Raw genomic sequence first — 17,220 nt, forward strand, 5'->3', positions numbered from 1 at the left:
AACAAGACAAACCCAGAGTCATACAGACCCATACGTTTACTTTCTTATTGTGGAAAATAATGGAAAAGGTTATTTTGGATAAATCATTGTCAGAACTGAAAGGTTGGGACTTGAAACCATATGTCAGCAAGCATATGTTGAAAATAGAACTATAACCACCTATAACATAATGTTATGGAACTATAAGTTGTATAAAAATATTTATAAAGTCTAGGAAAACAGAAATGATGAAATCATTATTTGTAAGCTACATTAGACCCATGCTAGAGTATATGGAATAACAATATGGAAACCTTATAAGAAAATACATTAGAAAGAGTACAGTGGAAATATTCAAGGACATCCACTGAAAAATTCAGTTATTATAAAAGACTAAAATATCTGAACTTGTACAGTGTCACATAGAAATTTTTAAGAGGAGACTTTATTCAGGTATACAGGGCATTTAGAGACAACTACCTCCAGAAATGTTTGGGGTTATCAAAAAGTAGAGAATCATCAGACAACCTATGTAGAAAATTATTAAAGGAATGAGAAATGTAATACTTGGCTCTCTGAGAGTGGAGCTGATACATGGAATAGACTACTAAATTATATTAAAGCAAGGACTAGTTTAGATATTTTTAAGAACAACTTGGACAGTTATTATGGGAATTACTGTTTTGGTAACTTGGCACGTTAGAACACCATAATTGCTTGTGCCTGAAATATGTGCATACATATATATATATATATATATATATATATATATTATGTAGTGCACAGTGCCACACCCTCCTTACCTGGAACTTTTCAACTCTCAGTAAGCCAAGGAGCAAACAAAAAAAAAAAAAAGAAAGAAAGAAAAAATGTTCATTCTCTGATTTGATGCTCCTCTCCTAAGGCTGAAGAGCAAGCCAGGTACATTCTCTTCTATCTCTGCTGCACATCTCTCTGCAAATGCAGTATCAGCATTCAGTAACTGAATACCAGTACTGAGGATCATGACCCTTAATATCTTGTGCCAGGCACCTTCACCCCACCTTAGCCATGCCTTGGCCATTCTCTCTTCCTCACACCCCACTATTACTTTATGCTGATGGCATGGTCTTTTTCTGATCAAAATAATCACTCCCATTACTGCACAAAGAACTACAATCTGACTTTCTCTCCCTAATCTACAAAATAAGTAACAAAAAGTTACTGTTCATCTCCTCTAAACCAAAACTTTCTCTGCACTAGAAATACTGCCATAGAAACCACCTAGAGTTCTGGCTAGAACCATCTTTCATTTCACTCTCCATTAGACAACATAAAGAAGATCATTAACTCGTTATTATTCTGGGCCAACAGAATATCATTCTTTCTCTCTCAGGCATCCACAATTGCTATAGGAAAAGGCATCTTACTTCCCCAACTACAGTAAGGCCTTCTCTTATTAGTATACTCCTCAAAAAGAAATTCCATACTGAAACAATCAACAAACATTTTTGCAGTTTCAGAATACTCTCACCCAAACAAAAACATCACTGCAAAACCCTACAAAAAAAAAAACTGGCTACCAGTCGAACAAAGGAGAGATTTTCTCTTCTGCTCACAATTATTCAAATGTCTGTGAAACCAAATCTTCTCCCAACTATCAGCTAAATTAATACAAGAAGCCCCGTCTTACATCCTCAGAAATCAATTGCTTAGCACATACACTGCAAGGCCCTAAATCAAAAAACTCCAATGCACAGATCAATGCTTCTCTTTTCTAGGCTGAAAACTCTGGGAATCTATTGCCTCTTACCTCAAAGAAATATCTTACCCAAAATTCCATTCACAGCTGAAAGCTCATCTCCAAAAAATCTCATTACCTAAGTACACCACAATCTCTCATAGCTTTCATATATTTATGCCATCATCTCTCAATAATAACCAACAAATGGAGTACTCTTCTCAAGAATCTCTATGACTGCAGTCTATATAATTGCATATATATGTTTCTGTAATCTCAAAATTTATTTATTTCCAGTTTCATCTTTCTGGTTGCCACTGTAATTGTCAAACTGTAATACTTTTCTGTAATACGTTCTTCCAGGCTGAAACTGAGATTAGTCAAGTTCTGGTCTACCCCAGTTAACAAATTCAAATTACATTATTAACTTACACTTCTCAGAGCTGAAGCCAATGTAGCTCCAGTTGCACAGAGTGTTAAGAAGAACAGATTATGGTGGTTCAGACACACGCGCAGGAAAGCAAAAAATAACTTTGTAAAGAAGATATGGGAAGGCCAGGAAGAAGGCAAGTGGAAACGAGGACATCCAGCCAAAAGATGGATGGACTGCTTGACAGAAGACCTGTGACTGTCAGTCATGATTGTCAAAGAAGGTAGAAGAGTGACCCTAAATTGAAGGAGTTGGCATGGGAATAGCCTTCTGGTCTTCCAGCACCAAAGGCAAATGTGATACCTGTTGAGACACTGACATTAACATGTGCAAGCATTCATAAAAAATAAAAGTAAAACCATGTGCAAGCATTCTGTGCTCCATGCACACCAGGACTGTGAATTGATAAGGTGTTATACTATAAGTATAGCCCAGTCAAGTATCAAGAATGATACCAAACAAGAGTTGCCCTGCAGTTTACAAGCCTAAGAGTAATCATCATACATTCCTGGTGCCCCCCACCCTAGGTAGCCTCTGATCTGATGCAATCTATTTTTTTGGAGGGGGATGGAAGAGATGAAGTAGGCTTCAAGTACATTGGATAGTAAGTGGTGAAAAGTCCCACTGGCTGAAAAAAAATAACAAAAATGTCAATAATATAATCATAAAAACATGTCTTCTTAGATTCTGACCGCAGCAAAGGCCTTCATGGGAATGCAGAGCATTATTACATGGAAATAGTGTTGAATCTATTAAGAGATGGCAGATAAGCAACACCTGCATGAATTGGTAAGTAGCAGATAGCCCTGTATTTGGGTCATAGCCAGGCTTCATAAACTGATCACAAACATGTCTTAAGAGACAAAACTTGAGGGAATGCTGGAGGCCAAGCTGGCAAGTGGCATAAGATGAGACAAAGACAGGAAGTGCAAAGGAACTTAACAGCTAAGCATGTATTTTAATCTACCCAAGGGAGGTTATGTTGACAAGGGAGGTTAATCTGCTTGGGGAGATCAGTCTGAAAAGATATGTTGTGCTGGCCACAGAGGTTAGTCTAGCTCTTATGTTGTAACCAAGTATACAGTCCTGGAGACCACTGATGAGCATAGCCCAGTTTGTACAATTGCCCAAGAGTACTGTCTAGTTAAGTGACCTGCTTAGAGTCAAACAGTAGATAAATGAAGGTCAAAGAAATCAAGTCAAAGACTATAGAATGTAACTCATTAACAGCTCAAACTTAATTCTCTGTGCTAACTGCCTCACAAGCTTTGGGCTTGTCTAGGATTTGAAACTGCAATCTCACTCAGCCTAAATGAGGATCATACCTCTAGACCAACAAGCCATATCTGAGGAGATTAATTTTGCCAGAGAGGTTAATCTGGTTCGGGAGGAGGCTATGCTGCTCTGTGTGGTTATTCTAGTCAAGGAGGCTATGGTGATTGGGCGGTTAACTGGGCTGGAGAGATTATGCTTGGTGAAGAGATTAATTTGGTCAAGTAGGTTATGCCAGATGATGAGGTCAATCTGGTTAGGGAAGTTAAAGTGGTTGAGGAAGTTACGCTGGTTGGGGCAGTTAAGCCATTCAGGTAAGCTACACACTGGTTGGGGAGGTTAATCAGGTTGGGAGTGCTATTCTGATTAGGGAGAATAATCTAGTCAAGGAGTTTATGATGGTTATGGAAGGTACCCAGGCCAGGAAAGTTAAGCTTGACAGGAAGTTCTGCTGAAACAGATGGATCTGGGACCACTGTCTTACAGCTCAGATGCAGCCAGCAAGTGACAGCCAGTCTGCAGCAGAGAGGTAAACAGAGGGAAAGGAGCAATGCTGTAAGCAAGAAAGAGCAAAACCTTAACCAAGAGAGAGTATGGAGGTAGAAAATACTCCAAAAAAAAAAACCACAGCATAGTACAATTAGGTTTCCGACATTACACCTTTTACTGGAGAACAGAGAAAATGGAAATGGCTGCCTGAGCATAAAGAAATTCTTTTAGCCTTTTGCTCATTTATTTTTGGCTGCCTGACGCCTAAGTGATTACTGTGAATCTCTAGGAAGGTATGTGAAGTCATGTGATCGGTATAAAAAATATTTCCTTAATCCAATATGTCGCAATATGCAATGTCTTCTGGTGCAGTTTACAGAACTGCAAGATCACAAAACAAAATAAGTTTTATATGTCACAAGTGCTTACAAATTAATGCCATTTCTTCCTATCTACATTCTTTCTAGCTTTGACTTTGATGACAGCATTAGACATTAATATAAAAAGTAAAACTGTGAAATACAACACGTTTCTTACAGATGGATTCTGCTTTGTTACGCCAATCCGACAAAGGACGTCACCTTTGTTGCTGATACCCCATACCGCCACGTGACCATCCTGGGGTGCAGAGATAGAAGGAATAAGAGAGATATCCCACAGCAGTATAGGAGGAACTTCTAACCAAGGTCCTGTTGTTGTTAATTTACATTTTCTGAACAGAAACAAACAAAATTTGAAGTAAAAACTTTTGGTAACCCAGTAAGATGTTCACTGTACAATGTGAATTAATTCATAAGAAGTCAAAGCGATTTCTTTTTCTCTCTCACATAGTATGTGACACTGATAAAAATTACAGAAAACAAAACCAAGACATCCTCTCTTCCATCAATTCATTAGGCATATATTTGAAAATTATATAGCTATATATATTTTTACAGTAGTGAATTGATTGCAGAAGTCAGATTTACAAAAAAAAGCAGTACCTACCAAAACAGTTTATATGTACAAACATACATATACAAACACACACGTGTGTGTGTGTGTGTGTGTGAGTGTGTGTGTGAGTGTGTGTGTGTGTGTGTGTGTGTGTGTGTGTGTGTGTGTGTGTGTGTGTGTGTGTGTGTGTGTGTGTGTGCGCGTGCTCAGCTAGTTACTGAAAAGTGGCACAGCAGAATCTGTGGAGACTCAACCACAGAAAATGAATTTCCCACCCAATACAGATACTCCTAATATGAGGTGGGGGAGCCCGTGTGAAAAGCATTCTGACATGAGTAACTGGTGCAGCCTTTCAGTTTATGCTTTTCTTATATTTTAAACAGTTGTTTTGTCTGATGGAGAATGGTAAAGTTTAGGAAGGTATCAGGGCCATTGAATATTAAGTCCCTAATAATGCCATAAGGGGAGTAAAGCACAAAAGCCTTCACAGAGTACAAGATGGTAAAAATGGGACAGAAGGAGATGACTTAAGTAGGGAACGTGCTGCAAATTCAAGAGCAAATCCCTCTGGCAAGGGAATACTGGACTGCTGTGTGAGCTCAAGGAATCACAGACAGAGAAACTGAAGAGATAATGTACTCAATCAGCATGTTGGTCGATATATGACAAGGCCCTCTGCATTCTGCAACTATTTACACTGCTCAGCATAATTCTGATTTTTCTCTTGCTGCTGTGCTTAAGAGTCCATATGACTCCTTTTGGGACATATGATGTCATAAGCCAGGCTGGAAGGACACACATGACCCCAGTGCACTGTAGTTTGACCTCATGCACTAAGTGAGCACAATCTGAAGAATATTAAATACATTATGTCCTTGATGAGGTTGCAGGGACATTTGTAAATGTGTGATGGATGGAAAAGCTGTCCAAACACAGTGAGATGGTGGGACAGGTAAAAAGAATCCATTGGGAATGACTTTCTCACACATCAACTGATATGGTGAAATTTATCTACTATATCTGACTCTGAAGGCCTTCTGCACTAATTAACTTATGAAGAATCCCAAGCAGGAAAGTTAACCTGCCTAGAAAGCTAAAGTAAGACAAAGGCCAAAATGCAGAAACTCACATAACTGAGTTCTGTAGCACCAGGCTCCTAAAGGAGGTCTGGATGATGAAATCACAGCCTGAGCAACAGTTTTTGATGAAGGTGTGAACCAATGACCAGGAGGATGCAGTAATAATGTCTGTAATAGATGCATTCTACAAACAGCCACTGAACAAAGATGGAATGCCCTCAGACAGCAGCATTTTCCAAAGCTCGGTTAGCCATGTCTTGGCAAAAAAACTAATGCAAACAGCAGTTCACCTGAACCGAGTTTGCTTTAGCTACCACCATACCTCTCAAACTTTTAGCACACAAAATCTGGACAAAGCCTAAAATAATGGGGGGACAAAGGCCCAAAATAGGGACATAATTTAAAAATAGTTTTTATAAACTTAGAAAGTTGTTAGTGTAACAGGATTTGTGTTAGCGTGCATTTTCAGATGTACATGAAGTCTAAAACCCAATGTGTGTCACTATTTAGTGACTTCATTCATCAGTGGTTTGACAGAAAACCACAGATTTTATGAGGAACAGGCCAAAAATATGAGGGGAAAAAATCTGGACATTTCTGTGAAAATCTGGGCAGTTGAGAGGTATGGTTACTACACAACCCTCATTAACAAACACAAATAGACAATCAACTGGTCTCCCTTCCTGAATTTTTGCAATTCCTTCTGGTAAAAACCTAAACTGATAGCACACAGTAAGGTTATAAAGGACTCTCATGTCTCTGGTGTCTGTCTACAGAACAAAAATGGGAAGGTAAATGCACTGGTTTAAGGACAGTTCTAAAACCACTTTTAGTCTGACAGAAGAAAAGGAAGAAGACAACAATGGACCTATCTAGTATGTTCTTTAAGTACACTAACAATCTACATCCCTTCAATCCCTGCCTTTCCTCACTTTTTCTTTTTTGACTTGCTCTATGCCCTCTATGGATTTCCGCTCCACTATCCAGTCCAACAGACTATTCCACAGGTCCACCACCCTCTATGTGAAGACCCTTTATAGCCATGAAAGGCATAAACATGTACAATTAGGTGGTAAACAGCACAAAATATTAATTTAGCATTTGAGTAAACAATGAATATCATTTGGGAAAGACATATGGAACAGACCTTTACTGTACCCAACATAAGGAATAACATCTAAGATATTTTGGACAACATCACTGATATTAACTGCAAGCTGCCAAACAATTTATCTGACACATTGCATTTCAATGTGGTTGTTTGTTACTACATTTAACTCATTTAATTCTGACCAGCAAGAGTTTAATTAATGGAGTTCATGCTAGTTTTGCTGGCTGGTACTGCATGAATTATACACATCTGCACGCTCCTTTTAGGTGGTCCATAATCCGCATGGTGAAAAGGTTGTGATTAGTATACTCTCTAATATTAAGTGGGATGTTATTCCAGCTGGCAGTTACAACTTTGAAAATGCTTTCTCTAAATTTCAAGGCACGTGCAGACTGATATCTTTACAGCTTCTTAGGGCACAGAATAGAGTTTTTGTTATTAACTTGCTCTTCAGAGGTGATCAGTAGTTACTGTTGAGTAATTTCACGAATAAAGAATTTAGGAGGTATGTTACAGCTAAACAGTTAGCTTTATCAAGTGCTGGTCAATGCTGTCCTTTGCTGGGAGCAAGATGAATAAATAAATCACAATATTTTGTTTTTAGTGACCTGTATTAGGGAAATGTTTTGTGGTGAATTTATTGCAATTCCACATAATGCATATCCTAAATGAGGGATTAATACACTGCGGGATGCAGTGGTGCAGTCGTTAGCATTGTAGCCTCTCAGAAAGAGGTTCTCTAGTTCAATTCTCGACTGGGGTCCCTTGTGTGGAGTCTGCATGTCCTCCCTGTGTTCATGTGGGTTTCCTCCACGTGTTCCGGTTTCCTCCTACATTTTAAAGACATGCACCTGGAGGTTTCTCCCCAGGCCTCTGCTGAAAATGAGCTCAGTCCCAGTTGGATGTTGCCAGTAAACAAATGTTAATAGATAAAAATAATAGATACATTGACTGCAATAGATTGTGTAGATTCCCTGATTAGCGTATGTGAGATTTTATATGAAGATTTTACTTGATTTTATACTTTATCAATTATATTTTTGGTATGCTGGTGAAAATTTAGGTTTTAGTCTAAATATACTCCAAGGTAACTTTGTGTTTTCACTGATGGTGAGGGCTCACTAATGGGTCCCTTACTACTCAGTTTCTGTATTTAGCTTAAACTTTAGGCCATACCTAACACCTTTACTGTAGCTTTTATAGTTTTGGATATGTGGCTTTTATTGGAAGATCAGTACCATATCTGGCTGAAGTGCTTTTGGAATGCTTGTTTTAAGTATTTGTCTGATCTATATACATTAGTGACAACACTGTGATAGCCATTCTTTCCAAAGACATCAATTTGCACTCATCAAGCCAGTGTGGCAGGAGTAAGGATGATCTGATGTCTCTGCTCCTTTCTCCCTAAACCACTTATCTATGTCCTCACACACGTCCACTCTCCTTTTTTTTCTTCACTAGGCAGCTTTTAATGGGGCCAAGAGCATACAGCGTATGTGCCCTATACTCATTTGGGAAATTCCCTTTGAACAACAGCTGTAATAGATAATATTTTGATATCTCCTGACTTAAAATACTCAGTTGTTTAGAAAGTTTCTGAGTAATTTTAGGATAACAACGGAGAATATAAATTGCAATGATTTTGATACCACTTTAACCAAGCTGTGTTTGATATCTTAACATTCACTTCTGCCTGTCTGTATCTTTCTCTCTCTCTCTGATGGTAGGAATGTCTGCTGGCCCAGATGGCATCTTGAATGAAAATGTAAATAATATGCCACCTGAGCTAACTGAGCTTGACTATCATCTCTCTAATAGTTTCCTAGCCACTTGAGAGGTATTCATCACCTGGATAGATGTAAAGCTGCAATAGTTATTCTGATCTACAAGGGAAAAGCAGAGCAAACTCTAAAGAAAATCATCATATTATAATATAATTATTGTGAAGCTTAGGGAACACTGCACTTTAGATCTGATAGGTGCTAACTTACTGGACCTAAAAATCACAGACTGTAACCAATATGGTTTTGTTAAAAAGAAACCTAACAAGGTCATCATCCAATATTTCTAAGGGTTGACATTAAGACCTTGTAGACCAGTTTACCAGTTGGTGTCATCTTTTTGGTAATGTCACAAACATTTGATTTATTTGACCAACAAATCCTGATTCGGAGACTATTCCATCTGGGTAATGACAAATACATAGATCCAAAAGTGGTTGTCTGACAGGTCTATTTAAACTGTGGCTCAGTAACATGCTGACCATGCCTATTTTTAAAGTTGAAAAGTTTGAAACGTCGAGGTTGATATTTTATATTCATTTATATTTATATATACGTTTTATAATGTTGAGTATATATTTTTATATACACATTTTCATATTTACATATTTTTATGTTTTTAGGTATCGCGCATATTTCATGTAGTATACCTTCCACCTTGTATGCATTTTTATGTGTTTAAATACAGATTAATTGATTTGGTTCTTAGTAGTTATAGTTTTTATAGTTTTTAAGGTAATTGACTTTTTATGTCCGGGATATTATTATGTAGGTACCTTTAAAAGTTGAGTGGCGGGTCTCGCTTGATTAGTAGCACATGATGTATAGTACGCTATTTATTTGAACTTGAAAATGCATTTTTTATTCTGTTTCTGAAGAAGTTAGCTTATTAAGCTAACGAAAAGCGCTTTAAATAAATTTCCTGTTATATTCATCTCGCTAGTTTGGGCTTTTGTTTCGACAGTACCTGTTGCTATTTTCATAGTTATTTTTAATCCTATCAGGGGATATGTGGAGATCCACCTTGGATCCCACTCTTCTCACTTATATGACTGGATCTTCCAGCTTATCCTGTGATTTAACATAGTAAATATTGTGATAATACAAACTTAGACTGTAACAAGGGATCCTGTAGAAGTATTTAGAAAATTCTTTGAAAGCCTGTACAAAGCAGAGAAATATGGAAGTCAAGAAAAGGTACAACTGGAAATGTTTATGGAAGAATTAAATATGCCAAGATTAGAGGCAGAGAAGACACAATTACCAACAGTTAGGATAGGAGGAGATGAGATAAAAATGGTGATGTATCAATCACAATCCACAGGAAAGCCCCCAGAAGTAGATGGTATTCCTGTGGAAGTTTGGAAGCTAGGAGGGGAAAAACTAATAAAGATCTGGAAGGTTTTGTTTAACAGTATTTTAAGAGGAGAAGTACCAGCATCCTGGAAAAAAGCAGTGGTAGCTGTTGTACCTAAAGAGGGTAAAGATCCATCAGATCTAGCTTCATACAGGCCCATATCAATACTAAACCATCATTATAAAGTGTTTATGACTATAATGGCTAAACAAATGGCAAAAGTGATGCCAGAATTGATAGCTATGGATGAATGTGGTTTTGTGGAGTAAGCTGGGACTTCTTTATTAGCAGAGTGATCGAAGCATTTGCATTCCATGATAAAATTATAAGGTTGATTAGGAGGATATATGAGGGATCGGCGGCGAAAATTAAATTGGGTTGAGCCCTCTCTGATAATCTTTACTAGTGCAGAGGAACCAGGCAGGGGTGTCCTCTCACCCCTTTGCTATCTGCACTATATTTAGAACCACTGGCAAAGAAAATAAGGGACTCAGGAATTCAAGAATATAATTGGTATGGTAGTCAAGAAAGGCTGGCTCTATTTGCAGATGACATTATTTTATACCTGACAAAATCAGAAAGGGCATTACAGTGTTTTGGAACATAACGAGACAGTTTCAGATCTTTTCAGGATACAAAATTAATGAAGCAAAAAGCAAAGGCAATAGTGGTAAATAATGTACCCACATATGAATTGGTTCAGAAATATCCATACTTATGGGGACATGATAAAATAAATTACTTAGGGGTATGGATTAAAAATGATTCCGGTGTGGCAGCTAAGAATATGTGGGAAGAGACTAAATAAAAGATAATACAAAAACTGAGAAAATGGAAGCTCTGTTATATGGATATTGATAGCAAGATACTAGCAGTTTAAATGTTTTTAGTCCCTTTAGTCTTATACACAAGTCAGGCATATTTTTTATCAACCAGAGAAGCTGTGGATAGCAATTAATAAAGAGCTGAAGAATGTTATCTAGGAAGGGAAGACGGCAAGAGTCAAGTGGAATAAGCTTATTCTTCCAGTAGAACAGGGAAGATTGGGATTACCTGATTTGAAGGGGTATTTCAGAGCAACACAGTTAAGGCTCCTATAGATAGCACAAGCAGAAATGTATAATTCAAAGTGCAAATACAGGATGGTGAAACATCTGTAAACTAGGCAGAGGTTCTTTCACAGAAGTAGGGCTCAGAAAAAGAGTAAGAGCATTTTAAAGTGGTCTGGGTATCTCAAAGTGGACATAACCATGATTGTCTTTGTAAGAAAAATGGTATGGCCTGTCAAGTTGGGTCATGTGTTTAGATAAGTACATAACAAAGTTGGAATTATACTCTACAATAGGCCTGAGAATTGAACAGTACAGGGATATGATGACTTCCATGGATTGAAAAGATATACATCTGATGATCAGTCTAGCTATGTAAAATAACTTCCTAACAACAGTGGTAATGTGGTGGTCAAAGGACAGCTTGTTGTTAATGAAGTGTCCAACCTCAATGACCAAATCAGTTTTCAGTGGGATGTTACCATTGTGACAGAAGCATAGTTTCCCAGGTTTGCCAAAATGACACAGTGTTGCATTTCTTGGCATTTAGCTTGATAGTCGAAGCACCACTTGACAGTGCACTTTAGGCCTTTCTGGAGAATCTGGTGGTTAGCTAAAGTGTTTATGACCATTCCCAGTTTGCAGTCATCAACAAACTTTGCGAGCCACAGGCCCTTGCTGTTGGCCTTGATGTCAGAAAAGCAGATGTTAAAGAGTAGTCCCAGTACAGATCCCTGGGGTACACAGGTTGTAACTACTATTTTGGTTGAGAGTGTACCTCCAGCACTAATAGAGAGGGTTCTGTCATAAGCTAGTGTGATATCCTGCAGATAACAGGGGGTACATTTAGTTTGATTAGCCTATCAATGATGCCAGAATGTAAAATAGTATCAAAGGCTTTCGCCAAGTCCAGGTATGCAGCGTGAACTGTTATGCCTGAATCCTACTCAACAGTGAAGTGTTTAAAAAACCTCCACCAGGTTTAGGAGGCAGAATATATCTTAAACCCATAATGATTTGGGGTACAGGGTTTGAAGACTGCCTCTGTCTTTATTAATGAGTCTGATTAGGATACATTCTATTACCCTATAAATAAGCCTGGTGAAGCTTGTGGGTCTGTAGTTTCTCAAGATCATTTGTGCCCCCCCCCTCCACCTTTGTGGAGTGGGATGAATACTGCAGTTCTCCATATCTCTGGCATAAATCCAGTGGAAAGAGTGAGATTGAACAGACCTGATAACAAATAAGCCAGATGATGTTTGGTGCTCTCAACAAGACAGTCTGCACAGGATCCAGGCCCATGGAGCTAGTGCTCTTAGCCTTGGGGAGAGAACCCGGGTCCTGTTCAGAGGTGACTGGGGAGGGTGCAGCACAAGCATACCACTGTGATGTGTTGGGGATAATTAAGCAGAAATGGAAGAATAAAGTTTGAGCTGAATTTGTCTGCTACTATGTTGACTGTGCCTTCAGGTGATGAGTATGTGTTGTTATTTTATATCAACTCAGAGCACTGCTGGGTATTACTTCTGAGGTTTCTGATATACTTAAAGAAGGCTTTGTGGTTATCTTAAGCATGGCTGGCAATTCTTTCTTCATACTTTCTTTTTGAGGGTAGAAATTGGTGAATAAGATGACAAGCGCTTTGGGATCTTCACGTAAGGAGAGTGTTTTAATTTAATCAGGCCATCAGCTAGTTGGGATTTATTTGACTTGGAGTAGTTTTTGAAAATGGAGGGATTGCAGGGTAACCCGGGTCTTGCACTTAAGGTGTCACTGTATGGTGGTCAGATCTGACCAGTGATTTGGTAACTATAAGTGCTGAGCAATTGGGGGGTCTAGGTTGGTGAGAACTAAGTCCAACATTTTTGAGCCTCTTATTAGGATCTGGACTAGTTGGTCAAAGGAGATGGCATTAATGAAGTCCAGGAATGTCTATGCATACTTATTTGTAGTAGCATAGGTTCTCTACTTTATGGAGGGGTAGCTGAGTCACCCAAGAGATTAGTGCTAGGCTCTACACTGGGGGCGTTCATTTTTTTAGATATGTCTCGCAGTTTGTTGGGGTCATGGAAGAAGTTACAGTACTTGGCAACAAAGTGGTACCGGGTTTTGTTTATCATGAGAAGGATGTGGAGGAGTTCAAGGTCATTGCGCTACATTATGAGTCCGGGGAGGAAATGATTTCTGAGGAACATGGATATTCATCCTCCAGCAACACTTTCCAATTCAGCATTGCATTGGAAGTAGTGGCAGGCATTACATCACTGTCCTGCTGGATACCTGTCACTGTATTTGAAGAGACTGGCCTTGTCTAAAAAAGCACTATGGAGGAGGAACACTTGTTTGCCATTATATGGAAGCCTATATGGAAGCCATGAGGACAGAGATCCATGCTATTACTAACAAAGAAGTTAGGGTTGTTAATCATCTCCTCCCAACCTGATATGGGCTGTCAATCATCTCTTCCCAACCTGATATGGGTTGTCAGTAACCCCCTACCAGGTGCTCTGCAATGGTGGATTTATACAATATAAAAGTCAACATACAATACACATCTAATGGTAGTAGGATCTTCAGGTAATAGTATATTTTAATTGCCTATACCATTTCTGAATCCAGAAAACAATTAATTTGGGCAAAAATTTAAAGCATTACAGTTCCAGTCTACTTTCATTAAATTCACAGTTGTATTTATTAACTGTTAGCCTCCTACCCTCAAGCCTCAAAATGCTGCTTTTGCAATAGAGCCACATTCCACTGCATTTTGTCAAACACTGTGACATCATTGATAAATCTCTTGACACTGGGGTGTCTTCTAATACTTGTGCTGTGCTCTGAAACATATCTGGACTGAATTCACACTAAAAAAAAATTCTGTTATCTTCTTATACCACAAATGAGTAGTAACAGTTGTAATACTTCTGCCCTTCAGGGAGGATTTCTATCCTGGTACTATGATCCAAGCTTTAATTTGCTGACAAAAAAAAGATAAAAAAAAAAAAACACTTGCACCATCCATGTCTAAGATTACATTGCTTAGAGTTGTAGTTGCAACTCTTACATTCACAGACTTCCTAACCTTCTAAGGGTTCAATGTATTAAGGAAGGCTAACTCAAGGCTTTAGTAAAGACTGCCTAGGGAGATTGCCATCCAGATGAAATGAGTCACATACAGCATTCCCAAACCGACTGTCCAAGTGTGAATTGGACACTGCAGCTTAAGATGCCTAACAGAAAGTGGTAAAGATAAAGAATTCCAGACATGACCATCCCTATAAACAAAACATTGATTCTTAAGCCTGGAGAAGACAACTAGCAAGCTAACAAAATATTCTGGTATTTAAACAATGGGAAAATATTAACCCAAAGGAAGTTCACAAAATACACTTACTAAAGCATTTGTATATCAAGATACCACCTCACCCCAAAAAGTCTTTATTAAATGGAATAAAGTCCCAAATCTATGACAGTTTTCTTGTAGGACAAATGATGAATTCTTGAAATTTGCCTAGAAAATATTTTTGTAGCTCTCATCTTTTAATAGCTATTACATTGTAAATGCCAACAAACATATTATATCCTATGTCATGCCTAAATAATGTTACACATTATGGAAGCAATGCTTTCTCATGTCCAGGACTGATGGAAAGAACCACCTTCATGATAATACTAGCAACTGGATTAACTTGAACTTCAAACCTCAGACTGTTGTCTATTATAATTTTGAAGTCTTTAACAAAACTGGCTTCAGCAATGGTGTCCTGACTGATTGCATAGGTTATTCTTGTGAAGAAAATGTCCTGACTGATTACATGGGGGGGGGGGGGTATATGTTATTTTCTTGACAAAATATAGACTGTTACATTTTTTAATTACTGCCAGTTCATTTAGGAATGACATTTGCATATCTTTGTAGAATGCCGTGATTATTGAGATAACTGGCAACCATAAACTTATTAGTTTTGTCTGAATACTTCCATGTCTGCACTAAATTAGATTTGGATAAATAGAAAGGGATCCAAAATGGAGCCATGAGGGTCCCCAACATTTACAATGTTTTCATCTGAAAAACTGTCCCCACTTTAACCTTACAGATCATATCAGATAACCAGCAATCCCTCCAGTTGATAATGTACTTGATCATTTTCACTGATTGCAGAACTTCCAAGATTCATCTGAGTCATGGTATCAAAAGTCTTTGTAAGATCAAAATATATTCATATAAAAACAAACCAAATTATTTAAATAGTATCTAAAAGCTATAAATCCATAGTGTGTGATATAAAGCAGCTGTCTAGAAGAGTTAAAAAACAAAGATAATACTGTCCTTTTGAATGATTTACCTAACGCACCTGTTAGGCTGAAAGAGTAGTAGTTGTTAGGAGCACCCAAAATCCTCTTTGGGGATAGGGATGACAAAGCTTATACCCACATCTAGAATGCAATCCCAATTTAAAATTAACTGTGACAGACATTTCATACAAGGAACTTTGACACAGCATTCAACAAAAAATAGTAATTAAGTCCATCTGGTCCAAGTGTAGTATGCTCATGGTTTACCTAGTAGCAACAGACACCCCAATCATAGTGACATATCAGCATTCCATATCGTCAGTAGAAAAGTCAGTAACACTGTTTACTGACCCAGAAGGGGGGGGGGGCATCACAGTATTTTTGCAGCATCTGAATCACTGACACCAGGATTAGCAAGGGATCTCATATTCCCTACATTTGTACCAAGAAAATGATAAATGTGTCTACAGAAAGCTCTTAAATTGACCTTGGTGCTATTAGCCACTGTTATCTCATACCATGATTTTTTATGAGTTTCTGTAATTTATTACTGGGTTTCTGAAATTTGATTTTGTTTGAATAACTATGAAACTTCCTGTATGTGGTTGTTATACGTCTCTGTATTATAACATTTTTATGGATGATTTGACCATCAAAGGTGCTTTGATTTGGGTGGTGTTATAACCAAAGAGGCCATAGCTGTTAGCCCATTAAATTTTTTATAGTCTCTTGACATATTTTCTTTCTTGCTTTCCTAGGAAATAGCATTGCTGACATAAAAGCCTCATTGCACTGTCTATGAGTAATTTTATGTGGAAGATTTTAACTTGCCATTACCATTGATATTACCTGCATACTCTCCTTGCAGCTTAAAAACCAACCATAAACCCACAATTGTTCCTGAAGCAGGTGTTAAATTTCACAAAACTAAAACACAAACATCAGGGACAGAGCAGTAGTAGCATTTAAGAATTTTATTTTGATTTTAGTGTGAACGTACCTTGTTGTTTTTATTCTGATAAAGTTCAGTTTTAGTATGAATGAAAAAGCCAAATAAAGTTCTTAAATGCTAGTAAAACTTTGGCTCTGGTATTTTTGGTTTTAGCCTTCTTGCAGCTTCTCAAAAAATGAACTCTAGTATGAAGCACTATGCACCACAGTGTTGATAATTCACTGGTTCTCAGCAGTTAAGCGTACGTATTACATAAACTTCAGTTTTACATTTCAATGACATTAATAAATTGTCAGAAGTCATCTGACTTGACTTTTTTTAAACAAGAAACATCTTTATTAAATTATCACATATGACATAAGCAAGCATACATTTATATAATTGAAAACAAATCATATTAACATACTTTTATGTTGCAAACATATATCACAAACCATAATGTCATAGTTTTAGCTGCAAACATTATAAATCACTTATAATCTACCAGTCATTGTCAAACAGTACACAGCTCAATGAAATCCTGCTTCTTTTAAATCTAGTTCCTCCTCAGCATCTATTGTTCCCCAAATTTCCATTGTTTCTATGTAATTTGCTCCTACCCTTTTCTAAAGAGCCCAATTCCAGCTGTTTTATCTCTTTTATTATATTTACTAATTCTAGTAAAGTTGGTTTTGACTTTGATTTCCATTTTCTAGTCAATGTTTTTCTGTCAGCCATCTTCATTATACTCATCAAGGCCCTACTATGTCTAGGCAATTCTGATTCTGTGTCA

The 17,220-nt window shown here is 37.7% G+C and overlaps 1 protein-coding gene across 1 annotated transcript in view; it reads right to left on the bottom strand.

Annotated features, from left to right (window-relative positions):
* The window catches only part of TECPR1 (tectonin beta-propeller repeat containing 1), a gene marked incomplete in the record, with an annotated part of 1,181,271 nt that overhangs the window by 296,893 nt on the left and 867,158 nt on the right, over positions 1 to 17,220 (bottom strand). The window contains 1 exon segment of the mRNA XM_044089712.1: positions 4,428 to 4,602. Coding sequence (XP_043945647.1) covers positions 4,428 to 4,602 — 175 coding nt within the window.

Source organism: Protopterus annectens, chromosome 12.part0, assembly GCF_019279795.1.
Source record: "Protopterus annectens isolate FY-2018-M chromosome 12.part0, PAN1.0, whole genome shotgun sequence".
NCBI lineage: Eukaryota > Metazoa > Chordata > Ceratodontiformes > Protopteridae > Protopterus > Protopterus annectens.